This window comes from Cygnus atratus, chromosome 11, assembly GCF_013377495.2.
Source record: "Cygnus atratus isolate AKBS03 ecotype Queensland, Australia chromosome 11, CAtr_DNAZoo_HiC_assembly, whole genome shotgun sequence".
Taxonomy (NCBI): Eukaryota; Metazoa; Chordata; class Aves; order Anseriformes; family Anatidae; genus Cygnus; species Cygnus atratus.
This window is the reverse complement of record NC_066372.1, coordinates 5,698,860-5,716,179: the sequence shown is the minus strand read 5'-3', so window position 1 is coordinate 5,716,179 and position 17,320 is coordinate 5,698,860. Positions and strand designations below refer to the sequence as shown.

At 36.8% G+C, this 17,320-nt stretch overlaps 1 protein-coding gene across 1 annotated transcript in view; it reads left to right on the top strand.

Moving 5' to 3' along the window:
• The window catches only part of TRPM1 (transient receptor potential cation channel subfamily M member 1), an 85,671-nt gene that overhangs the window by 39,371 nt on the left and 28,980 nt on the right, over positions 1-17,320 (top strand). Inside the window, exons 3-10 of the mRNA XM_035553878.2 lie at positions 3,123-3,202; positions 3,593-3,788; positions 4,950-5,163; positions 6,857-6,981; positions 7,673-7,844; positions 10,696-10,870; positions 13,009-13,132; positions 16,545-16,617. Coding sequence (XP_035409771.1) covers positions 3,123-3,202; positions 3,593-3,788; positions 4,950-5,163; positions 6,857-6,981; positions 7,673-7,844; positions 10,696-10,870; positions 13,009-13,132; positions 16,545-16,617 — 1,159 coding nt within the window. The remainder of the gene's footprint in view (positions 1-3,122; positions 3,203-3,592; positions 3,789-4,949; positions 5,164-6,856; positions 6,982-7,672; positions 7,845-10,695; positions 10,871-13,008; positions 13,133-16,544; positions 16,618-17,320) is intronic.

The window sequence follows — 17,320 nt, the reverse complement described above, 5'->3', positions numbered from 1 at the left end:
GGCAGTGAAACTTCAAAGACTGACCGAATGTGCCGAGTTTTTATTTCCCCTGATTTGTAATGCCTGCTTTTGCCTACTTCTCATTAGCACTGAAAAAATAAGCCAGTGGAGCATAATGTATTGTCCAACTGTAGAGCCTATAGTGACTGAGCTTTAACGGGGTTTTTAGGTGTGAGAATAAAATGTGTGTTTTTTTGTGTTTTTTTTTTTTCCAGTGTAGCTGTAGATAATAGACTTCCTGTGGCAGGGTTTTTAATAATGAATGCACAGCTGAGAGCTCAGCTGTACTGTAGAGCTCATTTTTGATACCAAGATGCAAAAGCTGCTTTCCAAACACATATTAAGTCTGCAATTTAATCCATTGGCTAATGAGTTGTTTTTACATGAAACACATGAAATAGGAAAGTTTGTTCGTTGACAAGCTGTGAGGTAAAGCAATAATCAATGACATGGTGTAAAAATCCAAGTTGTTTTGATATTTCTAGCTTACATTTTCCAGTATTCTGCACAGACCGGTTAAATGTGCAGAATCTGTTACCAGTGGTATATTGAAGAGTGCTTCTCACAATGTGGGATTGATTTGGGCATTTGTGTCCCTCAGTCAAGGAGTTAATAAAGACCATACAGAAGTCTAAAATTTTATTCAGACAAAAAATTAGTATATTTAACAAGGCAAAAAAAGGGGGATAAATGATGTGACCTCTGTAACAGGATCCTGTTAAGCTGATTTTATAACGTTGAAGACCATAAGCTAGTACAGTGTGCGTAAGCACATGTAACATCGTTGGGCATAGTTGTAAAATGGCAGTGAATTTGGATACTGTGTGGTTTGGGATCCATTTTAAAAAACTAATGTAATTCCTGTCATACAAAGTGGTTTGGGCTGTCTGAATATTTTGAATTGCCCGAATGCCTGTGAATTAGCCAAATCTGGTTTGAAGAGGAAAACTGCAAGTGTTTGCTCTAGCCATCCACCTCCTGCTATCACAGAGCCTCATGGATCTCCCTGTCTTGGGTGTTTACTTCTCTACCTTGCTAGAACTGCGCCTTGATAACTAGACTCTAATGCTATAAAATTAAAATGTTTTCTGAGCTGTTTCTAATAATATTATCACTAAAATTTGTCATCTTGTACGAACCTGTCCAGAAAGTGTGGAAAAAGAACCTTTGAAATATTTTTGGGAACAAAGGCTTTTTAGGTTCATTTGAAGAGAGATTGTATTGAGTCAAGACAGCTGACCATGTCATGCTGCCTTTAGATACTAAATTAAATATCCTCTTGGCTTCAAAATTTGCTTATGATCAAGCTCTTTATGCTAAATGCCTGAAATGTATGCCTCGTCATTTAGGAAACAAGTAACATGGTAAGCTACATATTTTTGTTTTTTTTTCTAATGAGTTCTTAACTCTTCCCTCTCGGGTGAACAATTCCTTTTCAAATGAAATGAGGCAGTTCTGTCTTGGTAAATCAGTAACTATTTCAAGTGGAGAGCAGAAGTGCAAGATCTCCTAGACCACTGGCTGTCGAGGCATTCAGGCTGAGAGGCACCTGAAAGAGGCAAATATTTGCTTACCTGGACAGATTATGGGCAGCTTTTTCATGGAGCAGAAGCTTTTATGAGCAAACATGGAATTGGGTTTGCAACTTACTTAAAGTGAGGGAACTTCAAGTAATCTATTATTTCAGACATAATGGAGGAAACGAAGAGGCCGGACAGGACCCAACAAGTCAATGAACAAAGGAACTTCAGAGACAGCCTCAGACAAGAAAAAATGAGAAACTACCACACCCTCTATTCATCATGCTGTATGTAGTCTGTGCAGCAGTTAGTCCAGGGATGGAGTAGCCCCCTATTACCAGACAGCCTGATGGAGTTTTCTGCTGACAGAAATCTGCAGATGACTTTAGTCAGGAAATCAGTAAGGTTTTCAGTTCTTTCTCTAGGAAAGTCCAATTTTTTTGTTGAAGGAGCCTTGAAAGTTTACATGGCATTTTAAGCTTTTGCCTCTGGAAAAGTTTCATTTCACTTTCATAGAGGAAACTAAAGCAATGCACTTGGCATTTGCTTGATCCTTGAAAAATGAATTAAGACTCTAATTCCCTAATCCAAACTTAGAAGAAGCAACTTTCATCATCAAGGCAAAGTTATCCATGCCATCAAACTGTGAGTGTGCTTTAACATTTTTTAATCCTTTAAAATGTAAGGGGGGCTGCTTTTGAGTTTACTTTTCCAAATTCACTACTAAATACTTTTTAGTATTGCCATCATGATGATACTTTGCCTTGTTGATGATTGCAAGGACAAACCCTAGAGTTTGCAATTAAGAAAGTGTGGGAAACTTTGGCCTGTAGCCATTTCTGAACTCACTCCCTTCAGCATTCCCAGGCCTAACTGGACTGCACTTTCGGAATAAGCTTTCTAACAGCATTGCAGATCCATGGTTCTGTTCTAGTTTGTCTATAGCTTGTTTTTTTTTAAATGGTTGTGAGCTTGGTCTAATTAAATCCGGTTTGCAGACCCAGATAACACGATTCTATTTTGTCTTCGAGGTCATTTTCCTGTTTCACAGGTAACACCATGCCTGAAGAGTTTGTCCTTTTTCTGTCAAATGTTCTTTCACTTTTCTCCTCTAGACATGCCTTTGGAATGATTGGAACTTGATTTAAAACAGGAAAAAATGAGTTTGAGAAGATAATTCATCAAACTGGGAAAGTTCTTTAGGAAGTAATTTATTCATACAAAGAACAGTATTAAAGTGTTGTTTGGATTAAACACTGTTAATCTATTTATGTCACAATTTACGCTGTTTTTCTGTACTAGGAGTTCACTTGCTTTTTGCTAACATAAGAAGAAGCAAATGCATTTTTGGTAGAGCTTCAGATAAGCATTGTACTTGCAAGACCAGCATGTTTGTACATAAAGGTTTTTACATATATTCTAGCTTTGATTTTTATCCAAGTCATAAAAAATTCACGTCACCTAATTGCTTTGTGGGTAGATGTATATGGTGTTATAAGGTGATTTATTGAATTCAATGCTTGTATTTAAAAATAGGATGAAAATATTACTATATTTGCCCCAGAACTGTTTCATTATGTTTCTTATTTTTTTCCTTTTAAGGGTCAAAAGGCTTGGATAGAGAAAACCTTTTCAAAAAGAGAATGCATCTATGTAATTGCCAACAGCAAAGACATTAGCAGGTAACCTTTGAAATTTTTGCAATAGTCTACAGAGAAGTTAATACTAAGGAAACTGGGCTCTATTTGGGTTTATACAGGTGAAAGTGAGACCAAGTTTACTCGTTGCCCTTAAGGACACGTTAAAGGGCAACAGAAGTGCAAGACATGATTGCATTCCAGTTGGTACAGAGCTATGCAATGTACTATACAGAGACGATAAGGCTGTGCAGTAAGGAGAGGCAGTGAGTTGTTAGTTCCTAGCATTGAAGATATGACCTAGACCTGTTTCTGTGATTCAAGTAGCGCAAGGCATGATAAACTGAAAATCTCATTTCTGATTTATTTGTTTTTTAGTCACGAACCTATAGTGTGGATACCGTGTTCAAATTTGCTTCAAATTTTAACTTTCAGGTGCTGCTGTGGACAGCTCATTAACCAGCATATTCCACCTCCTCCAAGTATAACAGCTAATAAAAATGGGGAAGAAACAAAGCAAGTGGAGGCTCAACCAGAGAAATGGTCTGTCAGCAAACACACCCATACATACCCAACTGATGCCTATGGAAACCTTGAATTCCAGGGAGGAGGACATTCAAATAAGGCAATGGTAAGGAGCATAGGCTACTCTAGGATACTCATTTCATATGCTAGCTTAATAAGATTCCAGCTCACATAGTACATAATTCGTTGAAAACAGAGGGAGTCTCTATTGCCTAAGAAAGGTGTGGAGAGGATGCTCAAAAAGAGAAAAAGAGAAGAGGGAAGAAAAAATAATATTGTTCTAGAAAGCACCTTTTAATGTCTTGGGGAAACACTTTCATTGAAGTTACTGTCAGTAAATGTCAGCTGAGGATGCACCTTAGTGCCCAAGGTTCTAACTGTTTGTATTAGATTGGTTAGCTTGTGGGCCAAATAACCCAGAATGGATATAGATTGAGGTCTAATAAAATTAGAAGTTAATCTAGCTTTCCTGAAAGACAGAGGCTTCATGGAGCTGGAAAATGGACTTTTCAGTTTCCTTAGCAATGGGTAACAGCAATTCAAGCTTTTACAAAAAATCTCTTTCTGTTTTGCATCTCAGATCCAAACCTGGATTTGTTTATTTGCCTATTTGCTTTCTTATCTCTCTACTGAGCCTGCCAGTTGAAACAGTCACACCGCAAAAACTTGTCTAAAATATATGGGAGAGCTTGATGATTTTTGTTAGTAGTTGTTTGTTTTTAAAGCAGAAATAAGCCCAAGACTGTTTCATAGCTTTGTTTCATAGAGTAGTAGTTTGAAAAGAAATCAGAAAAGCAGAACTAAACTGAGAATAAAAATCATTGCTGCAGACATGGAAATGTATGTCAACAGTGAATGGGATAAATGTAGCATAGGCTTCCTATTTCTTATGAAGGTCATTGCTTCTCTTTGGCAGTCAAACCAAGATTTTAGGAATGACACCTTAGAGTCATTTTAAATCGGTAGCTTCCAACAGTGCAGATTTGTAGTAAGAGCTTAGGATCACTCACTTGCAGTCAGTTTTGAAGGGAGGGAGAGGAAAGTGGTGCTTTAAAATTCATGAAGCGAATGGTAAATTCTGAATAGCAAAATGAAATTTTTCGACCTATTTCTTTTAATCATAAGCAGTAGGTACGTTTAAGGTGTTGCTTAGTAGTTCTAAAACTCTTCCTTCAAGGTGGGTGGCTTAATGTAACCATTCTGTGCTTAGTCAATGGACAATTTACGGGGCTGACAGAGGGATAATATTATGTGTTGGTCTTTGCAGTATATCCGTGTGTCATATGACACCAAACCAGATTCTCTGCTGCATCTCATGGTGAAAGACTGGCAACTAGAATTGCCCAAACTCTTAATCTCTGTCCATGGGGGCCTCCAGAACTTTGAAATGCAACCGAAACTGAAGCAAGTGTTCGGAAAAGGTCTGATAAAGGCTGCCATGACCACCGGAGCCTGGATTTTCACTGGAGGTGTTAGTACAGGTGAGCTATTCCCAGAACTTTTAGTTTACTTAAGAATTCATTCGTTTTCAGCTACTATTCTTTCCCAAAGGCAGAAGATTTAAGTCTACATGAATGAGTTATTAGCCACTAGACCAAAAAAGGAGTGCTGTAGCAAGGAATCTATAACTAGATGTGATATATTGTCAATTGTCCTCATAGTTAAGAAATCTCCTACTTCGAATTGGCCTAGTTTTAACTTTCACTGTTGTTTTTTGTTTGTTTGTTTTTAGTTATTATTATTATTTTTACACAGATCTTTCTCTTACTAGAAGTCTATTTCCTGAGCCTGTTTTTATACACAGTGCTTTTATCAAACTACACAGGCTGAGTTCCTTAAGACTGTCACATTTTTCCAGTCCTTCAGTCTTTATCACACCTCTGCCTTGAACTCTTTATTTATTTATTTATTTATTTATTTATTTTAACAGTTTTCTTGAATTTTAAATGCTGCAATTTTTGGTACAGTGCTTGATGAAGCTTTTAATCTCTGGAGTGAAACATGCTTAACATACTGTCGTCTTCCGTTTGACGCTTCTTTGTTCATGCAGCCAAGGACTGAGCCGTTAGGCTGTGTGATCTGTCTGAGAGTTAGTGATCAGCTGATTATCCATCTTAAATGTCATGTCCCTGAGTCACTGTCTCCCTGGATCACCTATCGCTATGGATACCCACACTCTGTCTTGTAATTATATAACGTAGTTATTCTTAAAGGAATTACTGTAAATTAATGATCTTGAAACACAAATCTGTAAGTTGGGTGTAAATGATGCCACAGTAGTTGGAGACATTGTGATCTCCTATTTGCGTTTTCCTCCAGTCTTCAGGCCACCTGAAAAAGTTTTGTGTGTCTTTGTTTCCTTTTTGACCATATCTAAAACATCATGTGTAGAGTAACTCCAGATAACCCCACCAGGAGGTTTTTAGTATTTTTCATGGATTCTCTCAAAAACGTGGTGTTGATTTGATGTCCAGAACTTGAAAGATGTGTTGAAAGATAGCTGCTCTGATGACTCATTATGTACTGTTATGTTTGGAGACCGGTTGGTTTCTAATTCATTTCTCTTTAATATGGATTGTAAGTGATCTTCAAAGAACAGTCAGGTGCAGATTTTCATTATAATATTTCTAGGCCACTATCCTCATGAAATAAATCTTTGTATTATTTCTCAGAAAACTATGCAAGATAAAAGTGAGCTCCTTTGACTTTACTTTTACAAGAAAGATATAATATCTTTAAGGGAAGGTGATGATTGTTGTTCAGAATAATTTTGGAGTGGAAAAACATTTATTAGATAACCCTCGTGCTTTTTTGCTTGCTTAGACCCCAAGTTTGTAAAGTGATAGCATTCCATACGTGTTCAGCATTGTGTACAATGAATGGTGTAATTCCATTGACTAGTACAGATTACACTGTGGTAAGTTAAGTAACTGGAAAAGTTTTTCAAACGCTTGAGTGAATTCAGAACAAGGATGTGAAAAAAAATAAGATTTACACAAAATATAAGCATGTGTTTGTCTGCATTGCGTGTTTTATTATAAAGAACAGATATCAGTTTAGGTAGTTAAAGTAATGCAAAAAAGTAGGGAGCTCAGTGAGAAGCAAGAAGAAAATTCTGTTACTTGGTAGTCTCTTAAAAGTGCCAAGAATTAGTTCAATGAATTGTACCTATAGGTGTCATTCGTCATGTGGGAGATGCCTTGAAAGATCATTCTTCAAAATCCAGAGGACGAATCTGTGCCATAGGAATTGCACCATGGGGCATTGTAGAAAACAAGGAAGATCTGATAGGAAAAGATGTAAGTGTTTTAAGGAAATTCCTTTGTAATTAGCAATGTCAGCTCTGTAGCAAAATACACAGTTCATCTATTTGTAGTATTAGTATTTTCACTGTTTCTAAAGCATTGCCTAAGAGCTTAAATTAGCCAATTTATTAAAGAAAGGTTGTTGTTTAAATATATATGACAGGATGTCATGTATGACCACAGAGTGAGTAAGGAGCTAGTGAGGTTTCCATTACTTTCACTAGTAGAGACCTCTGTGGTGTAAGTTGGTTTTAGGTTCTACCTTCAGTGTGGTAATGCCGAGTTTTATAAATCATGAAAGTGCCTTTATGTGTCTAGGACTTTATTGTAGGTGGGTACTCAGCAGTGGCTTATTAACTACTAGTGACTCCAAGTGAGAATGTATTTCCTAATGCAGCAATAGCAGTATGTAAGACAGTATGTGATCAAAGAGAGTACATCAGTGAGCATAGGTGAACATGCAGGAGAATGCATAGATGTGACTCATTCTCCAATGAAAACACTGCTGTGAAGAGTTAAAGTTTTGAGTGTAAACGCTAGCTCCTTTTCTAATTCTCCTCTATTTTCAGTTATAAACATCTGGTTGATTTGTTTCCTCATAAAGTGTGTGCTTCTGTTGAATGTTGTGGAGGATTTTCATGTTTATTTGGTATCTCTAATCTAGGTGCACCTCTCCTTTTGACAGGTAACACGTGTTTACCAAACAATGTCAAACCCTCTAAGTAAGCTCTCTGTGCTCAACAGTTCCCATACACATTTCATTCTGGCAGACAATGGTACACTAGGTAAATATGGAGCTGAAGTAAAGCTACGACGTCAGCTGGAAAAACACATTTCCCTCCAGAAAATTAATACACGTAAGTACAGTGGGGCAAACTGTAAAAATAATGTGTTAAAGAAGGGAGGGTAGAGGGAAATACTTGAAATACTTCAAGGTATTGAAATTAAATGTTTCTTCCAACTCTTCCTAGCAGGAATTTGATCAGGACTATGTGACTAAACTAGATGAAAGAGCCCACATCTAACATCATAGAAAACACAGAAAAGTAAGGATCACATAAAGAAATGAAGAAAAGTTGAAAAATAAGTGAGGTGAAGGTTCAAAGCTGTAAGAATTTAAGGAAAAGAATATGCAAAGTAGTTTTGCATTTCTAGCAAGAATTTTTAAGCGTCCATAAATACACAGAATGGGGTGATGTTATACTAACTTTATGTTTATACTAACTTTTTTTTCTCTTTTATATGAATTTGTTTCTTTTAAAATATCACACTCAAAAGTCTGTGATCTTCTAGATAAACTCAGTTTGAATTTTGATTTTTATTGAAGCAATTATTGAGATAATTTCTTATCAGTGCTTCTATATTTAGAGTTCTGTGCAGCTTTAAAATTTTTGCTAGTTGTTACATCCTCTCTAAAGCAACTTTCTAGATCTGTTTTTGTCATTATTTAGAAAAAAAATAGATATTTTAAAAGACATTTTTCATTAAAACTTCTGTGGAAAAAATACTTTTAAAAAAATATTAAATAAATAATAAATGCTAGTAGCTGTGGCTTTCCAGCAAGTTAAACAAATAATTAGAAACAGTCAAAAAATATATTAGTCTTGGATTCTGGACTTTAATTAAAAAGTGCAGGAAAACAGACATCAGTTCTGCCAGCTAACTTTCTGACTTCTGAGAGATGTCCTTAGAAGCTGTGTGTGCCTGTAAAAATAAGAAAAACAAAACATTCAGAATGCCAATTGCATTTGGACTGTATAAAAGTCTCTAATAGGGTTTAAGCGCTCTTTACAGTAGAGCAGAAAAGTGAAGTAGAGAGCTGGTTAAAGACTAAAGATGCGTTTAGAGATCTGCCAAAAGATATCTAAGCATTTTGGAAAGTCTTCAAATACTGCTTGTTGCTTACAGTTAGCTTAAGAAACTAAACTCACTAAAATAATGCCTATTGCCTTTGAGCATGGAGACAGTGTCACACACTGTTGCCCATGGACAGACATTTGAAATGGCTAACATGGCTTTGCTTTTTTCATCTTTGTCATCTGCAGAAATGCTGGGAGAGTTGTAACATTATAAAAGAGGGCACTGGCTTGGAAGATAAGGAAGTCAGGGCCCAGAGGCAAGATATTCTGTATAATTTCTTTTAATACCACTTGGGGCTGGGAATATTGGTTCTCATTTAAGTAGTGTTTGGTGATTCTCGTCGCAAAAGGGGCTTAGCTGGGAATATGTGTAGAAATTTTGAGTTCTATGAAACTTTGCAGTACACTTACCAGTAACAACATATAGGGAGTTGTTTTGTTTCTTTTTAGTCGCTTCAAGCACAGGCACCTCTTCTGGAAATCTCAGCAGGAGTCACTAAGGATTTCATGGACACAGAGGCCGGCCCAGGCTCTGTGACTCCTCCTTATCAGAGCTGGGGTATACTGACAGGAGGATGTCAGGAAGCTTCTGCTGTTACTGTCCATGATGTTCCTGTTCTTCAGAAAGGAATGAAGGCTAAAAATGCAAACTTAGCTGTACAGAAAAGTACATCTTTACAAAACACTGGTCATTTTACAGATTAAGAGCTGAATTCAAATGCTTATAATAGTGGGATTAGTCAGCCTTCAGGTAATGTTTTGTCCCTCATTTCCCCAAGTGATCTCGTGACTGAGGCTGCTGAGACCCTGTGACCTGTGGGCTTCCCTTTGTCATCCTATGCCTGGAGATCACAGTGAGGCAGGGACAGCAAAGGGATGCTCAGCTGTCGTCTCTTCCATCGGCCAGCCATTTCAGCTTCATGATAAAGAGACTAAATTCCTATTTTTTTTGTTATGAGAAAGCATAGGTGTATGTCACCTTACTGAAGAATTCCTGTAGGTAACCAATGAAGACTTAAAGCATCAAAGGCACAGTGGTTTAGGAGCCATCTAAGTCACAGTGAAGATAATGAAGTAATAACAGTATGTTTAGCTGTTTTATCTCTGCATGGTGTCTATTGAAAGAGATTACAAACATTTCACCATCACTGAGTGAACAAATGAACAGTATGAACCTGACGGAAAAGCAAGGTGTCCTGTGTCATCTGGGTTAGAGTTAATTTTCTTCATAGTGGCTGGTATGGTTCCATGTTTTGGATTTAGGAAGAAAATAATGTTGATAACACAATGATGTTTCAGACACTAAGTCAAGGACTTTTCAGCTTCTCATACTGCCCTGCCAGCAAGGAGGCTGGGGGTTTGCAAGGAGGTGGGAGGGGACAGAACCAGGACAGCTGACCCAAGTTGTCTAAAGGGATTCTCCATACCATACGACGTTATGTTCAACCGTAAAACTGGGGGAGTTGGCCAGAAGAGCTGCTGTTGTTTGGGGACTGGCTGGTGGTGAGCAACTGTGTTGTCCATCACTTGTTTTTTGTATTTTTTTTTCTATTTTCATTCCTATTAAATTGTCTTTATCTCAACTCATGAGTTTTACTTTTTTCCCCTTCAGTTCCCTCCCCCATGCCACTGGCAGGAAGTGAGTAAATGGCTACATGGTACTTAGCTGCCTGCCAGGTTAAACTACAAGGGCAAAGAGATACCTTACACTTTTCTATTTGGGGTTATGAAACAGTGTATGGACATCTTTCTGTAAAGATCTCTCCAAATCACATCCCTTCATAACATATCAACCTCTTAAACTTGGTTTTATTGACACTTCTTTTTTGTTTCTGTTCTGTTTTTACAGGGCTGGGACAAGGTGTTCCTGTAGTTGGACTTATCGTGGAAGGTGGTCCTAATGTTATCTCCATTGTCCTGGAGTGTCTACGAGAAGAACCTCCTCTTCCTGTTGTGATATGTGATGGTAGTGGACGAGCATCTGATATTCTGTCATTTGCACACAAGTATTCAGAAGAAGGAGGGTAAGATTGTGAGATCTTCACCAAAGCTACATCTTGCTCAGGGGGCACAATGCCTTGCTTTTCTAAAAGCTTCGTAAAAACAAAGCCCAGGGACAAAATGCTTCTAACAGAAGTATTCTGCTGTTAGTCAGCTTTTGATGCCTGTTTGTTCTTAGCCCTGGTGTTAATGAGTGGAAGTTGTTAGCACTTCTATGTATTTGATGGTCCACTAAAATAAGCTTGGTCTCAGTGCAGCGCACTGTCATACAAGCTCCATCAAAGTTTGCTGCACTATACTTCCTGCTGGGTTGGGTGCTTTAAAAGTGAGAAACAAGTGGTTCCCAAGAATTATTCCTTTTCTCAGGCCGGGACTGTGATTAATTAATTCACATATTTTCAAAATGTGTACTGCCTGCGCCTAGTGTGTTGTATGAATGACATTGATGCTCCAAGATTGCCAGACCAACTGAACAGATGTTGGGCTTTCTTCCTTTCTGTTTCTTGCTACTTTGACAGTTGTTCATGGCAGTTAGTGCTGCTTGGTGCCACAGAGTGGAGGATGTTGTCTGGAACATTCTGCTTCACAGCCCTCCTATCTGCTGTAACAGTTGCTTCTAACGCAGTGTTTTCTGGAATCTGTAATTTTTATGATTGGCTGTCTGTCCTTTTGGTTGGTAGAATACAGTCTGTTTAAAGAAGATTCGAAACCTGTATTTGCAGCAGAAAGCTCATTGCATTGCAGAGTAAAAGATCTCTCCTGACAAATACTCCAAGCGGAAGCAGAGTATTGCATTTTTTTTATTTCAGTATTGCTTCTCCCAGTCAAATGAACATGTTCCCCATTTCCACTGTTGCTACTGAAGATAGAATCCTGATATTAAGATTCAGGCAAAAATGTAATGTATTTTCTTCACTAGGGTACAGCACACCCTCCTTACACTGAAGAAACAGTCTCTGTTTCTTTGACAGAGACATACTTTCAGTTTTTTAACTGAAACTTAGATTGGATGAAATATTAAGCAGACAACTATTACTGTCGAGCAGTGCAGATGTCATGCGCTGAATTGGAAAAACAGCTCTGCTGGATGTACGCATATAGTACAGCTTTAATCCTACCAGCTATTTATGATTCAGCACTTTTCTCTCTGTTGAACAAGCCTCCTTAGCTTAGATCAAATTTGCCTTTTTTTTTTTTTTTTTTCATTTCTCATCCATCCTTCCCATCAGCTCACAGGTAATTAAAAGAGCTTATTAGGATCAATCTGTACAAGATCTGCTCACTGCATGACTTTCTTTCCCAGTACACATGATGCAGTGTCCAGTTTTCCTTTCCAATAGTGATGATGAGACAAATGTGTTCATAAATGTGTCACATTACAAAGAATCATTTTTTAACAATGAACTTTGAATTTTACTGCACTTGGCAGTCTCAGCTGTGTCATTGCTTTGAATGCCTTCTGGTGTTGTTTGCTATCATCTGAAAATACATGTGTTTTATTAGGAAATGACTGAGATTGAAGGGCTCTATTTCAGACTGTTTTGTGAGATCAAACATATCTGACCTTTTCTGGAATGTTTTCAATCTATCTTTTTTAATCACATTTGGTTTATGTGTTTCTCAATTAGTATTACAAGGTTTCACATACTCTAGCAAATAAATTCTATGTTTAAGAAGTAAAGAATGACCAAGGTGACATACCAGTAGTGTGAAATAGTTTGGGTTTTCTGGCTATACTCGAAGGGCCTTGCAGTGTTTAGAGGCAAAGGTAGGGGTCCAGTTAAGTGTACTGCTGAAATTCTGAAGGCCAAACTTCTTAACAAAAGTGTATATATACATAAACAGGAAGAATAAGAGCTACCTTATAATACAAATACAATATTCAAGGGCAAAATGCTAGTTCAAGTTCCCTGCTGATTTTTAAATCAATATTGAGGTGCTGAGATACCTAAGTGCCAGTCTGGGTGTAAATCTCCTGATTACTGTCAATTTTTCATGAAATCCTCGGCCTTAGCCATACTGAATGCAGAGATCCTGTGTGTTTTCATTTATTTTCAAAATGAAGTCACTGTACTGGTGCATGAAAAAATATTTCTCAAGCAGTAGACCTTCCTAACATATGTTAATTCTGGCAATGTTTTATGTCTCCTTTTTCATTTAGGGTAATAAGTGAATCCCTCAGGGACCAGCTACTAGTTACAATCCAGAAAACCTTCAACTACAGCAGGAATCAAGCTCATCAGCTGTTCATCATTCTTATGGAATGCATGAAAAAAAAGGAACTTGTAAGTGTTATAAAAGTAGTTCACAAAGATAATTTCCTTGACCAATCTTTGTAAAGTACTTTCAAGTGTCATTCTCACAGGGTTACAGTTTAACCTTTTTTTTTCCTTCATATAGGCTCATAAATATACACTATCACTCATTCATAAACCTAGACACCTGGACTTAGAAAGGGATTTCGTCTTCTGGAAAGCCTCTGAAACCAATTTCAGATTCTTCTCCTGTGTGAGGTGATAGGAGTCGTTTTCTATGAGACCAAGTATAGACTTCCAAAAGGCAGACTAAGACACTTAGATAAATGCATTAAAAAAGCATCAACTTCAGAAAGTAGAGGAAAGATCATTGAAAAAAGGATTCCTAGGAGCAATAAGCATTCAGGGTACATCAGCACAGCTTTAGTCCTCTACTGTAGTTACTTTCTAAAAGCATTTAATGACAATAAAATGGGCTATTCGAGTCTTTAAAAGCAATTGAAACATGAAGTGTTCCGGAAGATCCCAGCTGTGCTTGATCCTGGTTTGCTGCAGGCCTGTTCTATGTACTGTACCACTCAGACTCCTGCCAGTAACCCAGCTGCGGAAAAAAAGTGCACTCAGGAAAAGAAAATCTTCAGTATTCATATCTGTCATCTGTGAACAGTGCCTTGAAATGGTGTTCACTGTGCCTGTGCCTTTACAGGTGAAGTGAGTCTTTGAGTGTTTTCCTTTGACTAATTGATGAATAAATGTCAATATGACCTCTCCCTTGAGTCCTGGTAGAATTCCATTTCATGCCTTTATACAAACCTTAAGCAAGTGCTTTAATAGCACGTGAATAGTATAATGGATTTTTTTTTTATTACAACTGGAACTGGTATAGCTGGTATTTTTTTCTTTTTTTTCTTTTTTTTTAAAAAAAAAAAAAGTTTTTTTTAAAAAAAGTTTTTAAAAAAGTTTTTAAAAAAGTTTTTTTTAAAAAAAAAAAGTTGCATATTTTTGTGGATAGAAACAGGAGAGAATTACCACAGCCTTCTCAGACTCAGATGTTTCAGGAATCAGACAAACAACCTGCTATTGAATTTAAGCATGAAATGTGGGGCAGTTTTATTCTTTGAGATGCCTAATTCTGTCACTGAGGAGTGATGCCTATAGCACAAGCAACTATAAAGAAAATATTAGAATTAATTAATATAACTTTTCTCATGAAGCTGAGAAAATAGAGATTTTTCTAACTTCTTTGGGAAATGGTATTTCATTCTCCCTTATATCTAAGTAGGTTTTCCTTCCACGGAGCCCATGCTTTCTATCTCTGGTCAGCTCAGAGACAAACCATTAACTCATGTCTTTCCAAGTTTAATACTGTCCCTAAAGATAATGTGAATTTTTTTCTTTACAATTTTCAATAAACCAGTAAACTGAACGCAGCATTCCTTATAGTTCATACTCTTTTCAGTGGGGTGTCTGTTAGCTGAGTCAAGAAACACATGAAAAAAACACGATCAGGTTCTCTCAGGATTAATCTACAAAGCCATTCTTGACCCCTTTCAGGAAGCTGTTTTATGACAACTGAAATGACATAGGATTGGGGTGGGAATTTGTATCAAGCAATCACCAGGTTCTTTGCAGACTTTCTACTGGTTTCATGTTCTCCGTTCTCTTCATAAAGTTGTCATTTCTCACGAGATTATGCTTGGTATTGTCTCATGCTCTCCAGCTTTTCTTTGTAATGTTCATTTCAGCTGCCAAGGGATACTTGCTTAGATATCTATACATTTCAAGGTAACAAAACTCTTAAATGCCAACAAGTGATTTCCCATATCCTGTACAGTGTCATAGCAATCTGTTCTAATTGTGCTTCCCTTCTTCCCCCATTCTCCCCAATGCTTTTCTCGCCAAGGTTCATTACAACTGATGCTGTATTCAGCATGGGGGGAATTTTTTCAAGAAGAGAAGGTCCATTTGAGTTTTGTCTCTGTTCCTTGATTTTGATCACATTTTGATACTACTTAATTCTTGGGTTCATAAAAGCCAGATCATGCAATTTTGCAGGATACATTTAAATACCTTTGTCAAAACTAAATTCTCTGAGGATTAATCCAGCTGCAAATGCCACTTGGATTAGAATATGACAAATACTGTATTTTAGTAATGTAACTCTATGCTACAATCAAATAGACGCCCATCTGTTCATATTTTACTTATGCATTCAGAAGTTTGATTAGTATTGATTAGCTCAGATGATTATTATATAAAGTCTTTCTTCAGGGCTCCAAATATGAAGTCTTTAGATTGTCTGAGTAATGTAAATATACTATTGATATATTTATATTTATATGGTGCCAAGATTGCTTCCCTACTTATGCCTTCATCAGAAGTCACATTGGTAGTAAGCATGATTATGCTAAGCTGACTGTAAGAGTCAGCCTTCTTAGAAGAGTTGATTGAGAAAGGAGAGCCAATAGCTGCCTTAGCCAAACTGCTTCAAATTTTAAAATGTTCATCAGAGCAGGCCTGTTCTACTCAGCAAAATTCAGACACCAACTGAAGCAGGCTTATGATTTACATTTGATAATATTGTCTATTTTTTTGTTCATTAATATAACTTTTCCTTTAGTTCTTTTCTCTCCTGATGTCACTGTGGCAAACATTTATCTTCGTGTGCGTGCCAAATCTATTCAAGCTTTCAAGAAGATTGCCATTCCCAGTATTTAATACTGGCATCTACTATGAACCAATGTTTTTTGAAAATGAAGGATATTTTACTTTTTGCTTGTATTTAGAATTAATTTAATTAACATAGAATATTAGGTTATTCTGCTTCTGTATTTCTGATCATTTAATATTTAGTTCCTTCAATGGCTAAGTTTTATATGAATTACTGTTTTTAAAGGCGGTGAACTGTAATGGACTCAACTAAGCAAACATGACTAGAAATAATTGCTTTTTCTTATTAGTTGTTTCTGGATTTTTGTTTGTCAGTGTGCAGCATATCACAGAACTCAGAAATACTTGAGTATTATACTCAATAAAATTAATGCTATGGTAGTTTTCTCAGGTAAGTAGTGTTCCCATTTCCAAGCTGGCATTTCCAGTACTACTGGAAAGTAGTAGAACTTTCAGAAAATGATCAGTTCAGTATGACAGTTTTGTCTCCACTTGTGAAAATTCAGGGATTTGGTGAAGAATTTCATCATGCTTGCCACATTTACCAATATAAGGATTTTTTACAATAACTTTATTGAAAAAGTTTAATTCACTGTTTCTGTAAAATTGCAATTTCAAAGAAAAAATGAGTGGAACTGTATATTTTGAAAATTTTCAAGCCTTAGAAAATAATAAAGCTTCAGCATTCTGCTCTTTTTTTTGTATTTACATGTTTAGTGTCTCTCTTCTATGTGTTGTAATTCTATGTGTTTGGTTTAATGCTGTCCTTTAGATCACTGTGTTCCGTATGGGGTCTGAAGGGCAACAGGACATTGAGATGTCTATCTTAACTGCTCTCCTCAAAGGTGGGTTTTGCAAGGAAGGATGCACAGTTTGATCCCCTAAAGAAAGTCCTATACACTGCCTGAGGTTCACTCTTAATATTGAAGTCTGATTTATTAGCTTGGGCTCAAAGTACTAACTTGAAAATCCTTGACTTAAAATTCAGATTAGCTCAAAGTATAAAATCTAGATAGAAATTTTTGTGTGGCTTCCCTCACCTGAAGGCCTGGAATGGGAATGCTGCAACAGCTGTATTGATATTTCAACACATCCTATTGCAATTCTGTCATAGATTAATAAAGCTAGAAGAAATGGTGGGAAGATTAAAAGACAGTGTGGATTTTTTCAGACCTCAGATTGTGCTCTTTAAGCCTTAGGGCAAATTTAGGATTAGCTCCCAATTTATTTTGAGCCTGTTATGTTTGCAGAAACATCATCTGTTTTCTGTCTGCATATTTATAGTAGTTGATAACAGTCTCAATATGGGAACACTGGTGTCCCTAATGCTAAGTAAAAGATAAAAGAGAAGAATTATTTTACTCATATATACAGCATCAGCCAGTGGAGCTGAGAGGAGGAGTCTATTAGAAGAGTTTAATGTCTATCTTTAGCAACAAAATATAAAGTCAAAATGGGAGCTGTAAGGGAAATAGGGAGATGGTCTGGTTAATCCTTTTGAAATTAGGATTATGGGGTCAAATGGAAGATGTTATAAATTGGTTTGAT